At 38.2% G+C, this 25,106-nt stretch overlaps 1 protein-coding gene across 6 annotated transcripts in view; it reads left to right on the top strand.

Moving 5' to 3' along the window:
- Positions 1–1,648: 1,648 nt before the first annotated feature.
- The window catches only part of BEGAIN (brain enriched guanylate kinase associated), a 158,716-nt gene continuing 135,258 nt past the window's right edge, over positions 1,649–25,106 (top strand). For 2 of the 6 annotated variants that reach the window (XM_066551641.1, XM_066551638.1), the window contains exons 1-2: positions 1,649–1,750; positions 4,823–4,952. In XM_066551641.1, the coding sequence (XP_066407738.1) occupies positions 4,902–4,952 (51 nt within the window). In that variant the 5' untranslated portion in view covers positions 1,649–1,750; positions 4,823–4,901. Of the gene's footprint in view, positions 1,751–4,822; positions 4,953–11,517; positions 12,262–25,106 lie in introns of those variants that run through there. The other 4 variants (XM_066551640.1, XM_066551644.1, XM_066551645.1 and 1 more) reach the window with 4 other exon arrangements.

Here is a 25,106-nt window from a genome sequence, read left to right as displayed (position 1 = left end):
CACTCTACTACTGAAGAAACAAGTCATGAGCTACAAACCTCTGCTCTATATCTGCACCTTGCACCAGCTGTTAGAAGCAATGAGTGATAGATTCCAGAACCTTCTTTTGAGTTTTGAATTCAGTGTCAGTCCAGAAGCATTAATCATTGCCTGTCAACAAGCAAGTGTTGACAGCAAGTTGTGTTTTTTTGTGGTGAAAGGAAGATGCTACTGTTAAGTTTGCCCCTGGGATGCTGTGAAGATCTGCCTCCTTGAACAGCCAAGTTGTTTCACATTGTACAGTGACCAAAACTTAATGGGAGCAATAAACCCAAATCTCCTGACAGGTGATAAGTAGCAATTGTAAGGAGGAGCTTCTGAGCAAGCCCACTCTGGCTGGAATGCATGGTAGGAACTCAAAAGCAGCACTTCAATCACTTCAATAACTGTAGCCAGTTATCCTTCCCTCTCCCCTGACACTTCAGGGTTTTTTGCAAGTCAAGGCATGGGGTTTGGCTAAACATTGGCCATCTCCCCACCTCAGGCTGGCAAGGTAATGATGCAGAGTATGGGTAATATCACAGCTCACCTCTGTCTCCTCGTCAGGGGTGAAAGGTCCAGTCTTCTGGGCAAACCAAATCAGCCAAAACCTGACTACTCAGAGGCATTTCCAACTGACAAATACATCAGAAATTTCTCTCTATCCTAAAGCATTCTTGGGAAAAAGACAAAATATGTTTCAAAATGCAGGCCTAAACTTATATATGCAGTGCAATACTGCAGATGCAGATATAATAGACTATTGGACCATGACATACCCTTTTGTGTTGGTCCTTCCATAGACAGGATCCTAAAAAACCATTTAAATACTTTAAATGGTGATATCACTAAAACTTTAAAACTCTGAGTGGTTCTATATATTAAATATACAGATACATGTGAATAATTTTATAACCATAATTACCTCTCTTTATAATTGTAATGGTTTGACATCAATGAAACTCCAAAACTGCATAGTTTTATACAGTAAATATATGGATACATATATTTACTATATATCCATACATATGGATGATTTTATAACCATAATTACATATCTTTATAACTGCATTGGTTTGTGTACACACACAAAAAATATTATGTTTAATAGTCTTTCTCCCAAAATATCAAAGGTGAAACAAAACCCATAGTTTTTCACATTCATGTAATCCCTTTGGGGCAGTTTCTACATTCTTTTCTTCTGGAGCTCTAGCCATAGCATCCAAGCAGCAGGAGAGTAGCAGGTACTGCAGATTGACTGCAGAAACTTGTTCCCTTTTAAGAGAATTCAGTGGATGCTCCAAATGGAAAGATTTTGTCTTAACTTGGTTTCATACCTACATTCACAAACAATGCTGCCTCAATTGCTTTCAGTCTCAAGTGTGCATGACTAACTGATAATTTCCTGCATTTGTGACATTCCATGATCTTGCTTGATGCTGCCAAAGTTTATGACTACACAGAAAAGCAGTGGCAGGTTGAGAGTGAATGACCCCCAGTAAGTTATTTTGAAATTGCCAGACTTTGCTCTGCAAGTTTAGTCTCTCATAGCAACGTGGGCAGCATATTCTGTGCTGGCTTCATCAAAAGAAAACGATTCCGTCTTTCAGTTTAAAAAAAAAGAAAAGCTGTAACTGTTGAAGCAGCATGCACCTAATAAGAGACTTCTAAATCTGGCTCCATCATTTCAGTCTGTGGACTAGCAGAACGGAGCTTGCAGAATCCTTCTCAAGTAAGTATTTCTTTCTCTTTACTGCATGGGTTTTTTGTTGGGTTTTTTTTTTAATTTAAAATTCATAACAGGTAGTAAAGAAGTCTTCAGCCTTGAATTAGTGGTGCTGCAATATGACAACTGGATGCCTGCTTTAAATATGAATTAACATGCTCTGTTGTTTCATTTGGCAGACATTACTGTCTTTAAAAGGAAATAGTTAATACATTAAGGTACAAGACAGCAAATTATATAGATGGAGCTTCCTAAAGCTGCAGTGCTGGAAAGCTAATGAAATGATTTATAATTGACTGTCATGATAGGGTTTTTTTAAATTAGTTATATATCTTTTGTTTGCATAATGCACATCATGGAACATGTCTATTTGATCTCATCAAAACTGGAATATGTATTCTGAATATGCTACTGGCTATTAAGTATGAAATTATCAAAATAATTGATATCTTCAAGAAAGGAAATATTCAGGCAGTGGCATTAATATTAATAAAGTTAATATGTACACATTAAACCTAGCTCAGGTTTGTATTGAATGATGAAGGAAAATACATGTAGTGCATTACTTTGTCTAATTATACAAAGTATTAGTCAAATATTGATAAACCCAACAGAGTATAAATGAAAAAATTGTTTCTATGAGAAACAACAGAAATACATAACAAACAGCCAAAACAAACAGCACTTACTGTAGCATGCTTTCTGCAAGAGTATTTAAACAGCTCTGATGGACATGTCTCTTTAATATAGTGAATGAGGTGGGACTATGGCCGTGGAAGGAAAAAAAAATAACAATATTTTGCTTTGTGTTTAAATTGCAAGTGTTGTAATAGAGAGGGGTTAGGAACAGGCAAAGGGCTACTTTTACATTTGGTATGCAAACACACACATATCCAAATACAAACAGACCTTTTTTTATGTTCTTTAGTCATACCTGCTTATCACCAATTCCTATGACATGCAACTCTGATTGCAAACATGCAGGTTTGCAGCCCTCAGCAGAAATATATTATAGCTGCATCTGAGGCATTACAGCACCAGAACCAGTATTCTGGAAACATTTAGCACAAGCATATACTATACCTCCAAGTAGTATTATTTGTCATAGTTTTTTATGTAGGGAAAATTGTGCTGCAAAAAAATTCACACTGTTTAGTTAACTCCTGCAGAAAACTACATAAATACTTCCCTCCTGCTCAAGTTATCCATCCCTCAACAACCCATGGTAACAGCAGTCAAGCTTAAAATTACCACTTATTAGTATTAAATTACCACTTATTTCTCTCAGTTATTTTCAAATTACTCAGAACAACAAATTTTAAAACATATTTCCATTCCAACTCATTTATATGCAAGGCAAGTTTTTTTTAAGCAAACTTTTTCAGGACATATTGAAGCATGGAACTGGAACAAGCATTTCCTTATTTACTGTGTAACAGACATAGAAGTTTTTGGCAGATTATGTATATGCAGAGATAAAGAACTGAAACAGAGATAACAGAATTACTGTGTTCCAGGTATGGTGAACAGTAATATATCCTTCCTTTTGCAAGCAGCATTAAGCTTCCCAAGGGCCAGCTATGAAGAGCCTAATAAATTAGAAGCCAATAATGGAAAGGTTTATTCTGACATTTCACATCCTTTCCCAAAATCTCAGGAAGACACAGCATAGTAATAACAAGACCAGTAAATAGTGATATTTATGGTACCATCCCCACAAGACTAAAGGAGACATCAGTGAGCAGAAATGCCACGAACAAGCTCAGGCCATTTGCACAGCTGTTACACTTTCTCAACTAGAGGAAGCAGTCCTTGATAAACTATTTCTGAGACAGACTGGGAGGGTGAGGAAGAGACAGAGAACTGCCTTTGGAAAGCCTTCAAAATGGTGGCTTCATGACTGATGGGATTGCCCAGGTAAAAAGGCTTATTCCTTCCTTATACTTTGTGATTTCCTAATCCTGCAAAAAACGATCCTAATGAAATCCAACAAACCTAGTACAGGCCTATTGCTCTTATGAAGTCAAAGCCCCTATGTGGGAGGGTCAGGATTTGACCTACTACAAAGAACTGTGAATTTTTGTATTATGCTCTGGAATAATTTGGTCTAACACATAATTCTCTAATTTGGATAAGCTCATTGGATGGGAAAAAAAAAGAAGAGAGAGAATATCATAGCAACATCTTATTCCTTTGTGGTTTATGCACTTAACAAAGACTTACCTTCCAGTCTTAAACTCCCCACTATGTTTAACATTTAATTAGCAGAATTGCATATTCCTGCAGATATAAAAGAAAGATGACAAGAAAAACACTGGTGCACTGAAAGATCTCTTCAATACTCCTTGAAGCATCAATGGGAAGGACTTTGGGTAGCCTTAGTTCATCATTTATGTGGTGTTAGATCAGTAAGGAACATTATTTAGCTTCAGAGACAACAAGGTCTTGCAGATTGTGGCATCCAGCATAAATTAGGAATGGATTAAAGTAAAATAAACTGGTATATAAAATATATTAATTTTAAAATATAACATAATTAATGAGTGGGAAATATTTTCATTCCACCTGAAGAAGGCACTGTATTTTTATCCTAAGCCTGATTTTGCATGAGAAAATAATTCCATTCCTCTCATTCTTCCTCCCTACTGTCTTAAATTTTCTCATGCTTTTTTCCCCTCTTCTTAATGATGGTAATGATGACAATAATAATGATGATAATAATGATAATAATGATAATAATGATAATAATAATAATAATATTAATAATAATAATAATAAAGAGCAAAAAGAGAGAGGAAAATGAGGGAAATGGTGTACCTAATTTGGAAAACCCCATGACACTGCCAGACTTCCTCAAAGAAGGACATGTTTAAAGACTAGGCTCAAGGGATTTGATACTTTCCTAAAATAATACACATTTTCAAGGAGCAGTGGAAGAAACTAAGACTCCTCATCTGTGTATTCTCAGAAGGATCAATTATTTTACATCTTTTCACCAAGCAACTGCAAAGTGAACTGGAGACACAGAATCAGGTGCTAGTGTAATGCAGATGACCTACAGCTCTACCCATCCCACAGCACGGCCACAAAAACGGTACAGCGTGTGAAGAAGAGCTCATGGAGCAGCTGGCTAAAGCAGAAACTGAGCAAGAAAAAGATGATGTTGGCAGAGGATAGAGAGCATTTTGAGGACTCATTCTCAGTCAAGGTACGCAGCCGCGGTTGGTCGCTTAAACACAAATCTGATGTACAACTGTGTTCTGATGTAACTGTTATTCACAGGTGCTATTAACTTCTTCTAGCTAGGAAGATCTGTCTCTCTTGGATGGGGACAAAAATTTATCAGACAGGTGATATCACAAGCTTTTTAGTGCTAAGAAGTTCCAACATGAAGGAAAAGCTGTAGTGTTTATGCTCTTAAGCTTGGCCAAACTAGACCACTAATCCATTCCTCACACTGTAGATTAGCCTCATATAATTTTGTATTCCCCTTTTCCAAGCAGTCCGTTGTCTGGACTATGGATAAATAAAAGATCACTAAAAACACTTGGAAAAAAATACAGTCTGCAGCCTCTTTTTTCTGGCTTTTCTCAGAGAGAGTAAAATTTCTCTTTATGGGAGAGAAAAAGGCCTTTGGTAATTAAGGGTAGCCAAATGTCATTAGCTGTTGCCACAAGTGCCTTGTGTATATCTTTGAAAAACTTTAAAGATGTGCACAGTAATGTGTGCCCATGAAGCCATTTTATACTGCTAGGGAGCAGCCAACACAACAGCCAACATCTTTCAACTTGGCTGCTTGCTCAGTAACGGAAGGTGCTCTGACAGGATGATATCGAGTGCAGTAAGGGCCTGTGTCCAATGGAACGTTGTGCTGGAACTGAAAAAAAAATGGTATATTAAAACATTTTGTGCTTGCATTTTTCTCTTTAATTTTTCATTTATTTTTAAATCTATAAATATAGCTTGAATTTTAGTTGGGTGTCTGTCTCTAATTTTACTGCAGCTGTAGCATTTTCCAGAGACCAGTGGCTCTGTTTTCAGGGTGTTGCAGGATTTATACCAAAAAACCATCTCTTCTCTAATGCTCAGCACTTCTTACAGGCCTATCACAGCTCTTTCTGGTATACAGCCATAAATTAAATGAATCAGACTTATGGATGTTGACAAGAAAGATGACACAGCAATTTGTTGCCTTTAGTTTAGTCACCCTGTAGTTGTAAAACAGATAAATGTTTTACTCATCATGGTGGAGAGGTTGATTAATGAGAATTTAGAGCAATTTAGATCCAGTATATCTTTAGATTTAGATTCAAGGCTGAATGCAGACACTGTCCACCATGCAGATTCCTGCACAGAAACAGAAGTCTCTGTTCTTTGAGACACCACAGTAACTTTTCACCTCCTTTTCATGCCAACAAAACCCACAATTTCTTAAGAATCCAGACTGATTTAATGGTGGCAGTACTGGTCCAGTTTTCTGTTTGTCATACCATGTTACAAATCTACCAACAACTGATAAAGAAAGGAAAAACCCACTTTAACTTGTTCCGATAACAAGTCATGCATTAAAATAAAAGAACTGAATTTTCATTCTACTGGTTCTGAAGACAGCTAAATCTTACAGACTCAGAGCAAATGTCTGCTTAAATTCTCCTTAGGGCTGAAACACTTTCAAGCAGAATCTAGTGAGGTAAAAACCAATACATACAACACTGACTACATCTCCACTCCATTTGAAATTTTTGTTCTAAAAGGAAACAGAAATAGTGAAATTGAATTTTTGCTGTGTGAGGCCTAGCATCCTAGAAATAGATAATTATTAACTTGAAAATATGGTAGAATTTCTGGAGAACAACTATATAGAATAATGCTGAGAAGAATTTAAGGAAATGCTGTCTTGATGAGGAAACTGGTGCAGGCAACCTTATATTAAAAGCAAATTTGTATTTGACAACCATTACAGAAAAAAAGAGAAAAGGAAACCATCTGTTGGAAGAAAACCCAGAGAGGAACATCTGCATTATTTAAAGGGGTAAACTGAAGTGCAAAACTGAAAGGTCCATAAAACAGTTCAAAATTAACTGCATTAAGTGTGAAGAGGACTGGATAAGATGTGATAAAATTTTCATTTAAGGCAGGAGGGAAGAGTACATCTGAGCAAGAATGGGCACTGGGAGAGTTGGGATAAAGCTATTTTAAGAGTGAAGTATCTGCTGAGGGATGTACATATCTTTAGGGCAAACTGAGAACTTTGAACAGAATGCTATTCCAACAAATTCTAGTGAGTTTGGCCCTGGTGCTTAGGCAATATTTCTGAATAGTTGAAAATTTGAATGAAAACTAGGAATGCAAATACAGGAAATACACATAGTTATAATGGAAAGCTCATTCTTTGCTTCCGCAGGAGCAGCACAGACAATAGTATTATTCATCCAAAATCTTGGAGTCTACTCACTGACTCTAAAAGGCTCTGGAACCAGACTTATTTGCAATAAAAAAAAAAAAGTCAATACTGTTTAAAAATCAAATGTACTTTTTTGTTTTAATAATAACTTAAAAGTTTCTTATGAATCTCAAAATGTAAAAAACCTTTATACATATTTGGGTTTTTTATTGTAGATAATCTGCTGAAGATATTCTTGCTCATGTATCAAGACGTACTTTTAGATACAGAAAAACTTAGTACTAAAATTGTTGAATATTGTCTACTTTGGCCCAAAAATGATCATATCTTCCAGAGCTCTGCACAAAAAAACTTCTAGTTGTCATAACAACATCCTGCAGCAGATACAAGATAGCTTGTACTCGCTTTTAATACAATTAGCAAAAGTTAGCATCTCCTGAAGATTAAAAAACAGGGATATTATTTAAAAGGGAGGGTGGACTTAATTTTTTTTTCCATTTTTAATTCCTGCAAACTTCACCTATTAATTTAGAATCTTCAGTCAATAGTCTGTAGAAATATTCCATTGCATCAAGTCATATTTGCAGGCAACTCTGTTATGCTCCATGTTTATACAAAATATGCAGATTTCTAATAATGTCTTTGTAAAATGACACTCAGAATATAAAGAAGCCTAAATTTAGAAAAAAGAAAAATAGTGATGTTTTCCTAAGGAACAAGTTTACTAGACAAATTCTGGTATGCTTCAATCTTGTCAAATGCAATACTAAGTCATTATGAAAGTCCCATTTAAGCGATGATCTTAACTATCATTCCTTTATTAAGTGTCCCAGATTCAACAATCAGTTTACCAGGAAAGAATCAGTGTGACTCTGTTTATGTTTTTATATCAAGACTTAAATAGAAGAGAACATCTTAGCCATTGCAACACACAAAATTACAAACTCTATCCACTTGTGTCCCTAGAAATGTTTCACTTATGAGTGAGTCTTTATGGTACCTGGAGTTGTCCCCTTGATCAGGGTGACATTATGCAAGATTAGGTATCACAGAAATGCACAGGAAAATGCAGTCTTTTCCTAATTTAAAGAATATAGCCCCTTCCTAATTTAAAGGCCAGTTAATGGCAGCTACAGAACAAAGTGCTGGTGTTGATCAAAGGTCAACAAACTAGACAATGGTAGAGCTGCTGATAAAGGCCAATCTTATTTACAGTGAAGTCTTACTTAGGTCAGACAGTTTTCACTTGATTTGCACAGACATGCTTTTTTATTCCAACAATGGTGCCCACCCTTTCCAGAGTAGGGCAAAATTAATGCACAACTTTTTCTCTTAAGATTATTTTAGTGTTAAGATGACTGGTTTAGAAGAATTTACTAATCTGGCAAGCATCCACCTAGCTGAGGCATATTGTAGTAATAAATAACAGAAGAATTTGAGCTCTCTGAAGTTATTTTTTTCAAGAGTACAGCCCAGACTACTGCAGCAAAGTATTGCTATTCACAGACACACCTGCTTGCATTGGAACAGGAAATTCCCTATATCCACAATGTCTTTAAATTTAAATGTATAAGGCAAAATAACTTGAACACTTCAAAAAATAAGTCACTTAACATATGGAAAATAAATCATGAACATCAATTATTTAAAAAAGTTCAAGATATCAAACATTCAGATTTTTAAGCATATTTTGTTTTAATAGTCAGATTCTCTATTTGTACATGTAATGGAAATAATTTCTGCAGGTCTGCTCATCTCTAGAGAATATTTTGGTGAATTTACTCAAGAGAGTACACGGAATAGTTACTGTTGCTACAAACTTTGCTAGCACCTGTTCTGACCAAGATTCAAAGTGATTAATGTGAAACGATCTGTATCATTTAAGTAAGAAGAATTATTTCTAATTTTGCAGCTGTGATAACTGTTTTTCTTAATAACCAGATATGTCTGTGTCATATGTCTAGAGTTATTAAGCAGAAATCACCTGAAAAAAGGGAAGCAGCAGTATAAGCAGTATGACACCCACAAATGTTATGTACCTTACCTAAATTGCCTATAACCATTTATCCATGTCTATACCTACACATATATTTTACTGCTATGCAAATAAAATCTCTCTGAACAAAAGAGCTCTTTTCTGACAATAAAAGAGAATTATATGATCCATTTTTATTGGCTGTGACACAGACCTTTTAAATTCATACCTCAAAATTTGCGCATAAGCAACGGATAGCTGAATTTATGCTTGTAGTTAACATAGCTTTATTCATATACAAAGAAGCCCAATCTCTCATGAATAAAAAAGCTCTTGTCCAAATAGGTACAAGTCATTACAGGTTCTGGCACAACAGTGAGTCTTTCTTTGTTTCTGAAGCAGGCATTATTAATAAAGTCCATTAAAACTGCAGAACTCACACTTTGCCAAGCTCTTATGGATCTGGAAGGCAAAAGACCTAAGATGGATTAGCGTAGATCCTATGTATTTCAAAATCCTGTTTGCTTCAAAAGCTACATTAAGTTTGTAGAATTCTGTATTGGACATACTGAAAAATCCCTGAATTCTGGCTTTGCAAGAAGAGAGTGGTGTTGTATTGTTGCCTGACTGCATTGAAAAGGTCATGAAAATCTTTTTGTTGACAGTTGAAAGCATTTGCCAGCCCTTTAAAGTGCTAGCATTCCCATTCAAGTGAGAGAGGCATAAATTCATCTAAAACAAGAGAGTGTGAGCAAGATTTATGCATTTTCATCCACATTATCTCTGTGATCAGGATAATGTTTGTAGTATGCAATGGAATGGCACAGTCCCATAGAAATATGGAAGCATTTCAAAAAGTAATTCCAGTAAAAGCAATTGATTTCTGATGTGTTAAAAGGATCTTCATGTTCCCCTGTTATTTGCAAAATTAATGTACTTACTATGTTAATTTGAGAGATTTGCAACACTTCAGCAGCTTTTATGAACTATGATTTAAATGAGTGTTGGAATTACCAAAGTGGAGACAATAAATTCTAGGCAGTAAGTAAAGTGCCTTGTAATGAGGGACCTAAATGTCTGCTTCAAAAGCACATGTAACTACATTTCAGCTCAAGCTGCTGTTGACCTGTCAGCTATGCATGATATTTTTGAATGTGCTCTTGTGTTTAAGGGAGGTCACTCAGTTTTCTGCTTGAGTCTCTTCTCTTCTCTTTCTCCACTTGCTGCATTTGACAGTGATGTAAGCAGAGTCTGAATCCAACCACACAAAAAGGGGTAAATCACTTCCTTTCACCCTTATGCTAAAGTAAGGAGATGCAAAAAAACCAAAAAGCACTCTTTCAAATTTATCATTCAGCCATTCCTCTGGTCATTTCCTCTGGCAACACACCATTGGGACACTACAAATATCTACACTGATTTTAAAGTCAGACTATAGTCTTTAATCTCACTTAAACTATTCCTTAGGTTCCTGTATATACAAACCAAAAATAGAATTCTTCACTTTACAGTTCAGACTTGCCTGTCTATAAAGACAGTGAAAAATGAGAAGAACTTCACATACAAGGTACTGAAACAACTTATCTTTACTACTCCAAGCTTATTGACAATGTTGAAATTTTGTACCTTTCTTTGGATTCTAACCTTTAAAAATTATTTTGGAATTAAAGTTATGGCAAAAAACAAGCAGGTAGAAAGTGCGAATCATGTTTGGTTTGCTTTTCTAGCAGATCTAGCAGATTTGTCACTAACTTTTTAATAGAACAGCAAACACTAGTAGCATTAGAACAATATAGCATGACCTTCTCTACTATTGGATTTTAAAAAGCCCTGAAACAGAACCAACCCAGACTTTACTTAGTGAGAATTGATCTACATCATGGTAGTTTGATTTCCAGTTCAACAAACAGGGATATATCATATGTTGCTTTGGGTCAATGAAAGCCCATGCTCATCCACTGAACACTCAATACCCTGGAAAATTTGCATGTCCTATAGATTCTGTTCATTAGTATGGTTAATTAAAATGATGAGAATTTGCTATTGAATTAATGATGAAACATATGCATGATTTGGGGTGCATATGGGACAAAATGTGGTGGGTGCATTGTTATGCTTTCCAAAGATATGCCTTTTGTCTTACAAGTTAGAGGAGGATTTATGGGAATCCCTCTTTCAGTGCCAGTATTTGACACACAGACATGAAAGTAAATGGAGTTGCTGTCGAAAGGCTCCATTTCCCCAGTTAAGCCAGAGGGTGCTGTGCCTGGAAGACCAGCCAAGCAAGAGGGGGGTGGCAGGGTGAATGAAGAAAGAGCATGCAGTGCATGCACCACTGCATGTGCACCAGAAGTAGGAACTGATGCAGAGAGGAGCCTCTCTGGAGATTTGACAATGAACAGTTACTCAAAACGCTGCAGCTCCAGTGAGGACAGCTTTGAGTTACAGGGCAGCACAAGGTCAGAAGCTAAAAGCTTTGTTAAAAGCAAAAATAAGGATGAAGGCTATCGACCCCATCGATCAAAGCACTGTCAGAAAGGGGGTGAAAAAACTCACGGACTGGAACACTCTTCCCTGTATCCAGCAGAAGTGGGAAACACAAGCCAAAAGCTCCAGAGGCAGAAGAAGACCCACAAGAAAAGCAGTTCCTCTACATCTGACTTGAGCTTGGTGAGTCAAGGATCATCAAGTTCATTGTCTGTTGTGGAAGAAAAAATAGAAGCTAAACTCAAATTCTCTCAATTTATTAATGAAGTTACTTTCAGAGTGCTTGATCCCATGAGCCTGAGGGCATACCGAGCTGCTAAACTGAAAAATACTTTTCCATCCAGTGTGAGAAGCCTAGATGATTTTCATATTAAGAGAAAGTCTCCTGAAAACTGGAAAGAAAACATTCTAGATGGGAAGACCAATGAAGAAGTAGACTTAGAGACTCTGAGAAGTGACAACATCGTGGCTGGAGCACGACCACACAAATTAGAGAAATCGTTGTCCCTGGATACAAGTCCCTCTCTCAGGTCATTTGATAATGGTGTCTCATGCAGAACAAGACCCGGCTTGCCAGTAGAAATTATGATTTCACAAAGCAAAGGAGTGCCAGCCACAAAATCTGCATCTCTTCCTAGAAGTACAAGCATGGTGAGCTCTCTCAAATATTTTCTTTGGGTGATATATGACAAGGACTTTTGCATTAGCATGACTATTTGAAAAATGTTTCCGTCTTCCTGGGTGGGCTCTTACCATGTAAACAAATTTTTCTCAAGGGTGGGAACAAAAAGGGAATGTTTATTTTTAGTAGCTCAAGAAACCAGCTGTAGAAGGTATGGGAGGAAGGAAAAACAGAATAAAATTCCCTAATCCTTTTAGTTTGATGTCTGGAAGATGGCTTTACAAGGTCAAACAAGAAGGTTATTCCTGCACTGCAATGAAGCATGTGTATAATCAGGTCAGCTTGATATCAGCAGTCAAGGCACCCTCAGAAAAGGGTGAAGAGAGCACTGTGGCAGACCACTCAGGTATTCAAGGTCACTAGTTTAGAACTTGCTCAGGTATCTCTACACCAAACAAGAATGCTCAGTTAGTGTGTTTAAATACTACTGAGGGTTCTGACATCCCAAAAGTGTTACGAATGTTTGTGTGTCTGGAATTAATACATATCAGTTAATACATTTATACATATCAGTCGATAATTTCTATTTTGATGTGCTAAAAACAACCCAAGCAAAACCTTAAGAATTGAAAAAAACAAAACAAAACAAAAAAGGCTGAAGCTTTCTTCTATGGTCTGGTAAAAAATATTTATGTTTTTAATTTTTTCTTATGAGATTCTTTCTTTGGATGAGGAAGAGGTATTTGTGCCTGTGAAGGAGAGCAAAGGGAAATTGTTGTTTGCTAGCATGGCAAAGTCTGGAATCCTGAACTGCCAAACCTTGCACTGATATAATATGTTGGTATGTCTCCAGAGTAGTATTTGCAATTCCACTAAAACAATAAAGGTCTAGGAACTATTGCTTAAGACTATACACATGTACACTGATGTTGCTAAACTGGGAGCTATTACAACTGCATTATTCTTTAAAAACTCTATTCAATTTAAAAACAAAGAAACAAAAAGTTATTTCATTTCACAGAGGACTGCAGCAAATAGGAAAACATCCCAATCTTAAGAATTTGCTTCAAACTTCAGCAACCTGAGCTTAGGATTTTATGTCCTTGGATGTTTTAATTGCCACCTATCAAAGTTATCTGGAGGGAGAAGAGGGGAAAGGTAACGAAACAGAGAGAATTTGCACACTGTGTTGTGTCACAGCTCCACAATGAAAGCTGTCCTACAAAGGGCTGAAGAGGCTTCAGTCTGAGCCCATGGCAGGATATGCTGTTTTCAAATTTCAATTAAGCATGTCAGAGCATCTTTTCCAGTGGACTTGATTATATGTGCAGATTGAAACTTCCAACCGATTGAGTGCTGACTGACTGAGCGCTGCCAGTGCTCTGTAATTCCACACAGTTAGTGTAGGCATCAGCCTGCTCCAGCTGAAGAATCAGTCTGCTCTAAGCCTAGTCACTTAAATTAAACACAGTATTTACCTGACATTTTACCTCAACAAACAATGCCTCCAACTGCAGAGCTCAACATGAGAACATAAAGGAGTGGCAGGGCAAAATACAAGAGCAAAACATATTCAGCCACATCTACAGATTTATGTCTCCTACACGCAAAAAACTTTGACTTCAGTCTAATTTATTTAGTGCCAAGTCCTCACATGAAGCATGCCTAGCAAGGAGCAAAAGGATAACTGTATAGCCTTGGGTGTCATTATTGTAAAGATACTTTAGAGGTTCTTGGTTATATAATGTTCATTTGAATGCTCATAGAGAACATTGCTTAACTGTTCCATGTTTTAGTTGCCACGTTACTATTCGTGTGCAGAAGATAATCTCTGAGATAAAGAAATTATAAGATTACATTGATTTAAATATAAAAACTGGATAGTAGAGGTATAAGAACACATCCTGAAGAGCATGAAAGAACATGCCTGAAAGTTTGAGATTAAAAAAGCTGCACCTAATAAAAAAAAGTGTGACTCAGAAGATGAATGCTGTGACATTGCCTCCTGTCTCTTCTGTTTTCTGAAGACCCCTGAGGAGTCCACAACTGCCTCTGTGCTACTGTTGATTGGATCCAGACCCACTAAAGTGATTTTCAACTTTTAGACTTCTCAGAACTGGTCAAAATGTTCCATTTCTGCAGCAAGTGCTTACTGCTTTGCAAACAGCGGCTGCTGAAATGAAATCTCACAAAAAACCCAACAGTCACTGTAGAGTTATGCAGAGGAATTTCTGGACAGCTAGCAGAAAAAAAAAAAAAAAAAAAAAAAAAAAGATGCTTCATTTTGTAACTGAAGTTAAGGGGAATTGTGATAGGATAGGTAGAAAGCAATTCCAAAATACAATGGACATGACCTTGGTGTGGTCTAAATATTTTAGTAAGCTGGTCAGCAGGATAAAATAATTTTTCATTTCTATGTATTGATCTAAATTTGAAGTCACTGGACAAACAAGCAGGAAAGGAAAATGATAAATTAAATGAAAGCAAACCTCTGAATCCACACCAATGTAGTGGAAGGGGTGCAACTCGAGACTATGTCATACTTCCAGACTGAAATGATATGACCAGTCCAGTGGGCTGAAAAATGCAGGAAATGTCTGAAAAGGGTTGTGCACAATGGAAAGTTTCTAAGAACTTGAAAGGCATGTTTGTCAGACTCTGTCAAAGGACAGATCAATACAGAGAGAAATGTGGATGGATCCAAACAATACATATTTTTTTCTTAGGGTATGTTTCAAAGAAAACCACTTATGAAAGGCCTGTGTCTTTTAATACATATTTTATCTCAAATACATTTGTTCCAAGTAACCAGTACCTTCAGGAAAGCTTTATATACCACTATTACTCTTCCAGGAAGAAAATACAGGTTAAAATTTAATTCTTAAATAATCATACAGGAGTGTGACTTCAGACCTGTGTAAGTCTGCAGCACCTTAGGATTTGAATCAACCTGAAAATTACATTTCAGTAACTTCAGGAATACGTGAATGAGTATCAAATTTCCAGCTATGTCTCATATTTACATACCTACTTTTACCTACACAAGGAACCTTATAACACAACATTAGACACTGACTTTTCTTGGTCATTGGAAATCAATTTCTTTCTTAGAAGAGCTGTATCTTTCCATCTTACATTTAACTGCTGGTAGTACACATTCTGTGTGCAAGAGGTCTTAGAAACAATTTTTGACCTCACCATTGCAGCTATGTGTATACATACCCTCAGGAATTGCGCATTTCTCATCTAAGAACATTTATTTTTATCACACAAAATAAATACAAGCAAACCTGATCAATACAAATGACTTACTAATCTGCAGAGGCTATCTTAGAAAACAAGCTTGGGTAGGATAATGTCATTTCTACATTTTGAAGTTAAGATTTCACATACTGTAAACTAAGACGGAATGAGGCTGGTGGTGAGAGGCAGAAACTTGGCCATGCTCCACATGAATTTACCATGCTTATGGAGCCATATACTCCTCATAATCCTCATAATCATTCCCTAGACACCCTAATATATTTGGATCACAGAATATTCTGAGTTGGAAGGGATCCACAAGGATTATCAAGTCCAGCTCTTGAGTGAAGGCTCACACAGGGATCAGACCTGTAACCTTGGCATTCTTAGCACCCGGCTCTAGCCAACTGAGCTAAGAATGTTAAGGAGTGGAAGGGACCTTAAAGGCCATCTAGTCCCAGTCCCCCCCTCCATGGGCAGGGACACCTTTCACTAAACCACATTGCTCAAGACCTTGCCCAGCCAGGCCTTGAACACTGCCAGGGTTGAGGCATTGACAGCCTCCCTGGGCAACCTGTTCCAGTGTCTCACCACCCTCACAGTGAAGAAGTTGTTCCTAATATCTAAAATAAATTTCCACTCTCTTGGTTTGTACCTTGTATTCCATGTACTATCACTGCAGTTCACAATGAGTCCCTCTCCAGCTTTCCTGTAGCCCCTTCAGTTGCTGTAAGGTGGCTGTGAGCTCTCCATGCAACCTTCTCTTCTCCAGGCTAAACAGCACCGGTTTCCCCAGCCTGTCTTTGTAGAAAAGGGTGCTCCAGTCCTTTTTTCATCTTCATGGCCCCCTCTGGACTAGTTCCAACAGTTCTATGTTCTTGTTATGGGCACACCAGAGCTGGATGCAGCACTCTGGTGGGGTCCCACAAGGGCAGAACAGAGGGGCAGAATCCCCTCCTTGACCTGCTGTCCACACTCCTCTGGATGCAGCTCAGGACATGGTTGTTTTTCTGGGCTGTGAGCACACTTTGCCAGCTCATATTTTTTATCAGCCATGACCCCAAAGCCTTTCTCACAGGGCTGCTCTCAATCAGTTCTCTGCCCAGCCTGCAGGTGTGCCTGGGATTGCTCTGATCCAGATGTAGGACCTTGCATTTCACTTTTCTGAACTTCAAGTCTGAGAATGATTTACTGGGCCTGGAAAACTGCACCAGTGAAGACAGATGCAATGGTAATTGCTTATTTCCTAGGCATCACCTGGCTCAGACTGGTGCTTCAGCCACCTGGAGAGTCACTGTGCTGTCGTACTCCCTCCTGTGTGATTTAGTCTCAAGGGCCAAACTTTGACCCCATATAGGCAATTCAATTCCCTCCTGTAGCCTTAGGAAAACCAGCTGAAAACAAAGTATTCATTCTTACTCTGATTTCAAGCAATGTATGCCCTAAAGGATTTAATTTCTATAGCCCTTGAGACAGAAGGGGGCAATTGCCTCCTTCAAAGGATGACATCTTTATAAAATGCAGATGAAGGTAGAATAACACCCTTTTTCATTCCTCTCACAAGAAATCATTATTACAATAGCTATTGTAAAGAAGAAATACAACCAGAGTAGACATTTACACAGGATATTGAGAAGATTCAAAGATTCATGTTTATCTCTAATCCAGGTAGGCTGCTTAATTCCTAAGGAGCCCTGTAGGTAGCCACTGAAGCACAGCGTCACAGACATTAACAAAAACAAGGAAAATTTTATTAATTGCTGCTCTATTACTATTTGTTGTCCGCGAGGATTCCTGCTGTTCATTATCTCTTGCAAGACAAATGTCTGAGCACAGGGATGGCTTCCTGAAGGTGCACAAGCATCTTTAGAAATCACAGCCTCACACACCTGAACTTCACAGGCATGAAGAGGTTTGATCCCCACATGCTCCATTCTCTTAAGAGTTGAACTCAAAGGTCCTTGTTCCCTTCCAACTCAGAATACTCTGTGAAAACTAGAAAATGTGTAAGCATACAGATTTTCAGAGGAAGACTGTCATGCAAAAGCTGTGGTAGAATTCCACAGCAGTAGAAAATGCCACCAATCTGCCATTCTAAAGGAAAGTTTCTAGGGCAGTTTCTAGGTTCTCATTTTCTAGGGCACCTGAGTACTAACAGAATCTTGCTGAAAGAGCAGACAAGATTTTGTTGCTCTAGGTCAAAGCTCTTTTGTACAAGGTTTTGAGTCCTCTTTCAGCCCTTCCAGCCTACCACCATGATGTAAAAATAGGCATTTGCTTTGTCCTTGGATGAATACCAAATCTTTCATTTCTATTTACAGTACAGTGATGTTTACAAGTAAGATTTGGGTCCAAATGCATTGTAATGGAAAGTATATATTGTTTCACTGACTCATGCATTCAATATGCTAAAAAATAAATAGTAAGAGGGGGGACCAGAAGGAAAGGGTAATGAGGTGCTTTGCCCAGGTCAGGGATCAAGCCAGCAGCCAAATACCTGAAAACTCTTCCAGTGTCCTACTTTCTGGTCTGTTCCTGCTCTTCCAGACAGGTGGGTCAATGTTGAACTACCCTCAATAGCTGATATAGTGAAGCTGTGGTATCTCTAGGCTATCAGAGGAAAGTAAAAAAGTGAACTACATCAGATGTTTCAGTTCTTTAGCATGATATCTACATGCCAAGGCATATAATTAGGGCCCTTTATGAGTCTCATAGAGCAGTGAAAAATGTCACACGGCCACCTTTCCTGACATCCTGGCCTCTTTCTTGCCATGGTATTCCACATGACACTGCACAGTTTGTTCCCCTCTACTTTGCAAATTGGAGGTGACCATCAGGTCATCAGTAGCCTAAATTTTTTTTGTCAAAATGGGTATTAAAATAGATGGTTTAATTCTTTTAACATAATCTTGATTGACAGGAGATGGTGTTCACTTCTTTTCACCATTCAGAGATACCAGGCAAATACAACAATTTTAAGACTTACTAGTTTAAACTCATTATTATATGAAGTGAGCATAGCCACTGAACTGCAAGCAACACATACCTTAACAACTTCACTGTTATTTTTCCTGCATCTGCAGATTCCTGAAAGCAGTCCCTGTGTCTGGCAATACTGAAAAAGAATCTCAGGTCCTCACAATTGCATATGGGTGTGGAAAGACAAATACTAAATCTTTAATTATCTGGAGCTGCTGTTCCTTGGTACTTCCAAGGATTTCTATTGCATCATTATAACTTCTCTCCTCTGATACCAACACTGCTTTCCTATACACCACCCTTATGAAATGATCACTCTGGGTATAGTAGTAATGAGTAGCATTGCAAAAGTATACACCAGTGTGTACACCTGGAGCTTCCAGGGTAGGTAAATTAGCTCTCTTAAAAATTAAGAGATATTTCCTCCAAAGAGCAGCTATCCCTGGATAACTGTAGTAAAACAGTTATAACACCTCATAAGTGTTAGGCAGCCAAATAGTCTAAGCTACAAAATCTGATGGCCAAAGGAGATGGTAGTACCTTCTGAGCTCATTTCATCTGAAATCACAGACAAATCTCATTTTCCACCAATTAAGTTATCTCAAATATTTTCTAGTCTCTGAGAAGACTTAGCCATGTTAGGCTTGAAGCATGCAATAGTATTAATTGTGCCAGCAGCAGCCAAGCAGGGGCAAGATGTAGCTCAGCAAAAACTAACAGTCAAAGTATTTAACCAGCTTCACCAGTTAAGTGCAGAGTGCTGGATCCTCTCTCTAATTTCCTTTTTTTTTCCATGACATTTATGGTTTGGTCACAAGATGTGGAAGCCAAGCAGGCCATGTGCAATTTCATCCACAGTTAACACCTCTTGTCCCAGTACTGTGGCGCTGACTCCTTTTCCCAGAGCTGAGGAGCGCAGCAGCCTTGTACTGTAGGAGAGATCAGCATAATGTTTTTAGAGCAGCAGATGTGACATCGTTTTACAAGCAACAGAACGAGCAGATGGTGTTTAGAGAGTTCTCCTTGCCTGCTCCAAAACACCTCCGTTGGGTCACTAATGGAGCCTTGGTCTCGTCGAGCACTGCGCAAAGCTACAGCGCTCCCAGGATGACGCATGTGGTCATTTACAGCTTCCCAGCTCATCAAATACAAATTAGATCAAAATCTTCCTCACAGAGCACAGACATCTACAAGCCATTGCTCAAAAGAATAAGCTATTTATTCAAGACAGGCTAAAATAGACAGTCTGAGCTGCTTCCCAATAACAAGAATGTGTTTTCAATGACATTAAGTGTTTCACCATGAAGTTTTTTATAGTTAGGGTTTTTAATTCAGTTATCCTCCCCTTTCTGCCCTCTCACTCCTTCTTTTTTAGAGAAGGAGAGCAGCAAGTGAGTTAGGAGGGAGATATTTGTATAAAGGGAAAAAAACCCCAAACAATGGTGAATTCCTACACAGGATTCAGAGCTCCAACCAGAAAACAAAATCGTTTTCCAGCCAAAGTTACTATTTGCCTTCAGAGGGGCAACTATTCAGACAGAGAAAAATCTAAGTCCATGCAGTTCACATTGATTTTAAGATATTACGGCACATGTAACAGGAAAGCAAAACTTGCAATCAGAAATGTTTAGTGTTCCTTTCCCAGTGATTTTTGTTAACATGACTTTTCCCCTTCCTTTGAGTTTGAAAAACACTCCTCAATTGTACTCTTTATCTTTGAATGCCTTTAGATAGAAATGGTACTTTCAGAGTACTGGAAGCTACAACAGCCTTAGGACAATTAGCATAAGCAGAGATGCCTGAAAACTGCAAAGCCAGGCAAGGGAAGGTGAAAGAGCAAGAGGTTGAAAAGATTAATAGATCTCTCTTTTCTGGTCCAGCTGTGGTCTACAACTGTTATTTATGACAAAGATTTTAAATGTGCTTCGACTCATTTTTCATTTCTTCCTTCATCCAGCAGCCTGTGTTTGTCATGTTTGCAAAATGTGGGGTTTTGCCCTGCCATAGCATGGCTGTGGTAGATCATAAAAGCAAAGACCTGGGTGCGCAGCGACTCTCTCATACAGCCATATGCAATACTTAACATAAGCATTTTCCTGGTCCGTGTAGTTAAAATCTCTGAACTCTACCAAGAAAAGATCAAAGTGCAAGGCACTGCCCAGAGCCAGAGGTTGCTCTGATTTAATTTTCAGTTGTTAGGGACTGATATTTTTTTCCCAGTCATCGAAAGGTTTTCAGCTCTATTAAAATTCTGCTCAGTGATGTACTGCATGCAATTAATAGAAACATAGATGTAACTTTGCTCCAGCACTCCCACTGTGTTCTGACATCTAACTGGAGTAAAATAAAAGTTTACTTATTAATATGAACCCACCACAGCAAGCATTTTGGGGACAGAAAAGAGGGAATCAGAATTACATTAATCTGCTAAAGCTGCATTTGCATTACTCTGTTTCCTCTGTAGGCTTGGTGAGCCATGGGTTTTGGTCTCCCATCAGAAAACATAATATAAAAACTTTGATCCCAACAAATTCAAAGAACATAAACTTTTATGAATTATAGGGTGGTTTAAAAGGATTTTGTACTAAATGTGGGTCCTATAAATTAAGCCTAGCTGCCCCAATAGCATAACTCATGTCTCAGAATATCAGGAACTTTAGGCTTTGACCTCAGGTCAAAGGAGGAGAAGAAGGAAAAGAAGGAGAAGAAGGACCCATTTGGGAATTTTATATTTATAAAATATATATTTTTTCATAAAGCTGAAAAAAATGGTATTTTCACTGACTATCAGAAGCATTTGTTTCAATCACTTCCTCTTTGCAAAGCAGCTTAAATTTGACCTTCTTAGATGAAACTCTTCAGTGCCAGGAGGTTTAGGTGACAGGAAAAGACATCTTGTGGATAAGGAAGAAGTAGATGCCATAAATCTTGAGTTTAAAACATGATATTCTCAAAATTAAGCTGGGAAGATAAGGGGGGAAATATTAAAAGGTAGAGGCAAAACTGATAGGAAAGTCTTATTGAGAGATAAGTTCATGATCCTTAGTTGTGACCAGGGTCTCAGGGGTACCAAAACTATTTGCTATTAGCAAGCAGTGCCTTTCTTCTGAGATACCATTGCTTTCTATCAACAGAGAGTAAATAAAACATGTAATTCTGATTCTTTATCTGAGTTGGAATCTACAGTAGTGTGTTTATGCCCCTGTGTAATACTCTTGAGAGGATGCTTTTGAAATTCCAAAAATGCTGATTTCCCAAAAGTAAGCAGCTATTTATCAAGTTTAAAGAAACCTTTCCTGTACTGAAATTCACTCTCAGTTGAAAAGCCTTCAAGTGTTTTGGTTTTTTTTCTGTGTCACAGTTATTCAGTACTTGGAATGGACAAAAATTGTTTAAAGATCCCACAGTTGTCTCCATCTCTCAAATCAGCAGTGTATCTACATCCAACTCCTTTTCCTTTTTCACTACCAAAAGGGAATTTCCAAACCTTCTTCAGAACTTAACAGTGAAAGAACCCAAGGGAGCTGGATACACCAGTGTTGGAGCACCTCTTGCTGACAACTAGCTCCTAGACTAGTCTGCAGAGCCTGTGACACTGTTGGCCAACAGCTCTCAATTTCTGGCAGTAAATTCAATACCTGCAAAGACAAACTAAAATTATTCAAATCACATCTGTATCTGTCAAGCTTATGAGCTGTTCACATTAATATTTGATGTTAGCTGGGCAAGAATGATCAGGGATATGGCAGTCTCAGCCCTCTGCTCCCTGCTTGGATAGAGAGAGAATTTTAAACAAAAGAGAATGAGGAATAAATACCAGGCCTGTTCACTTGCTCTCTTAAAAATTAAGAGGTATTTCCTCCAAAGAGCAGCTATCCCTGGATAACTGCAGTAAAAAACCTGCTGTGTGAACATGGCTAAAATGAGCAGCTATTGAGGATTCCAAAGCTGGTTCACAACCACTTATTTCTCCAGCAGCCAGCCAGACCTTGGCTCCGCTTGCGATGCTGCGCAGTGCTGCAAGGGGAGCACCAGACACATCCTATTTCTGGAGAGTCAGGGCTGATTCACAGGCTTGCAAGGGGAAAACTGGGAGTTCTGGTAAGAGAGCAAACTGTTCAGAGGAGCAGCAGTCAGAGGCTGGAGGGCATGAGCAGAATTTGGTGACACTGGAAGGTGCCCAGGACACGGGGCTGGAGCTGTCCCTGGTACCCGTGGCTGACCCAGCAGAGCCAGGGGAGTCCCCAGCCCCACAATGGGATGCCAAGGGAGCAGAGATGGAGGCAGTGCTGTGCCAAGAACTCCCCTCCTGCCACTCCCACCCAGTCAATCCCCAAGCAGCAGTAGAAGCTAAAATATTGCCCAATTATCATAAGGAGGAAACAGAACCACCATATTGCAACCCATGCAAATCAAAACGGAGTTACTCATGGAGTAACAAATGGCTAACAAATGTACATGGAGTAACAAATTGCTAACAAAATAAATTGCTAACAAAAACCTCCTAAAATTAACTTCACAAGTGCCTATATTCACCAGCAAAATGCAGAAAAGACCCTTCATTTTCCCTGGATAAACCTGTCTTCTCTTCCTTCCTTTTGTGATGTTGTAGGAAAACAAAATGGAAGCTAAACCAGTCAGCAGTTCCGTGAGGGAAGTGTACAGTCCATTGTAATCAATGCAGTTAATTAAAAATACAATTAAAACAGAATCAGTCATGAGAATTGGAACACAATGAATAATTAAAACAAAATTAGTTTGGCTCTTTTGTTGAGCCACTCAGTCCCCAGTTAAAAATAAATGGCTACAAAAAGCTACAATGGCTACATTGATAGCTACAAAAGCAGACCTTTGCAGCCCCAAGTTCTTCTAGTGTTAAGGTGGAAGTGCATAAGATCTTCCCCCCCTTCCCCTTTCTCTACACACCTTCCACAAGCAATCTGCCATTCAACTCCTAGTGCTGCAAAATTGGGATCTGGTCTGAGGTGTTGCAAATACAGAGCAGAAAAGCAGCATATGGTAGTAAAAAATAACAAAATGCCTGTTAATTATTCCAACCAAACATGAAACATTTCCTACAGCAGGAGGGAAGCTGTTGGCAAATTATTATTTATGTGTTTATTTATGTTGGAAATAGGCAAGGGCAGAAAGAAGTGAGATTGTTCCACTCACAAGCTACTGGCAGCTTTTTTGTATCATATTGCTCATAATCGTTCTGGAGTGTAGAAACTAACATTGCAGGAAGCAACCTAGGAAGGAAAGAGGCTTTGTTCTTCAACCACCAGGCCTTCAGAACAAGTGTTGGGTACTAACGTAGCTAATGTCTCATTTCTGAGCTCAGGTCTGCAGGAATTCCATTTACAGGTGATTGCATCTCTGACTGATATTACCCCAGCAGTGTTGCAGCTCTATAAATTGTGTATTGACAGCTCTGGTTGGTTTCCTGCTTTTCTTGTATTTGCATTCATTCACATCTTAAATGTTCCTTCCTTCCTTGAAGGAAGTACATCTCTCCCCCATGTTGGGAAATGTGAGTAACAAGGAGTGGGATGCTGAGAAGAAAGTTTCAGCTTTCACTTTCCCATTGCATTAGCTCTCACGTTCTTCCAGTTGAGAAGGAAGAAACAAATGAACCTTTCTGGCTGAGTCACTATTTAATAATGCAATAATTAGCTAAACATCATGACAAGCAGGGATTGAGTATTTCCCACTCCTAATGAACTTCCATCATCGGAAGAAAAACAGGAGGTAACTCTTCTAGTAACTCAGTTATTTTAGTACCACTGATCAATATCTTGATTTTTACATTTCTCAAAATTATGAAGCCTAATAGCTATAATAAATATTAGTATGCGTCCTTTAAGCTATAATGGAATTTTATGAAGGTGCATATGCACTGCTGTAATTTGTAGGATGAACTGGCTAACAAATGTCTTTTAAATCCTTACTTTCTGTGGAACAACAATTGTTAACACCACAGCTGTTCCAATGATTGTTACTTATTGTGCCAACAATTATTTTCCAGATAAACATTGTGGTAAAATGTAGGTAAATTTAGATACAGATTTATAGGGAATAAAATTGGCTTTTCTTACAATTGTCTCCACTGCTTTATTGTGTAACTTTGGGTAAGGGTCAAATTTGGCAGTTCCTCAGTTTCTCCAGCTGCAAAATAAAAATAACTCTTAATCAGTTTGTTTAGTGTTTCAAGATCCTCTCATAAAATGGATGTGTTGCAAAAACATCCTTAGAAAAATGAGGAATCCTTATTCTAATGTATGCTGGAAATTTTTCCTAGCCCCCTGTAGTACTTATCAAATCTATGATATTTAGGAGTGTTTCTGTTCTTGCTATTCTGAAGTGTTTATGCTTTGCTTTGGTTTTTGTTAAAAACTTTTAAGATGTAGCCTGAAACTGAAAACATGGGATCTTTTCCTGGAATAGATAATTATATAGATATTTAAATAGATAATTACATTATGATGAGTGTTAGAATATCATATAGTCTTTATATCTGAGAGAAAACAACTAAGTGAAAGAGGCTCCCCATGGAAGGGGACTCAGCACCAAGCCCATGAGAGTGTTTGGACAGTGTTCCCAGGCACCTCCTGTGGTCTTTGGGGTGTCCTGTGCAGGGCCAGGAGTTGGACCC

Source organism: Molothrus aeneus, chromosome 6 (assembly GCF_037042795.1).
Source record: "Molothrus aeneus isolate 106 chromosome 6, BPBGC_Maene_1.0, whole genome shotgun sequence".
NCBI lineage: Eukaryota > Metazoa > Chordata > Aves > Passeriformes > Icteridae > Molothrus > Molothrus aeneus.
This window is presented reverse-complemented; position numbering and strand designations above follow the sequence as displayed.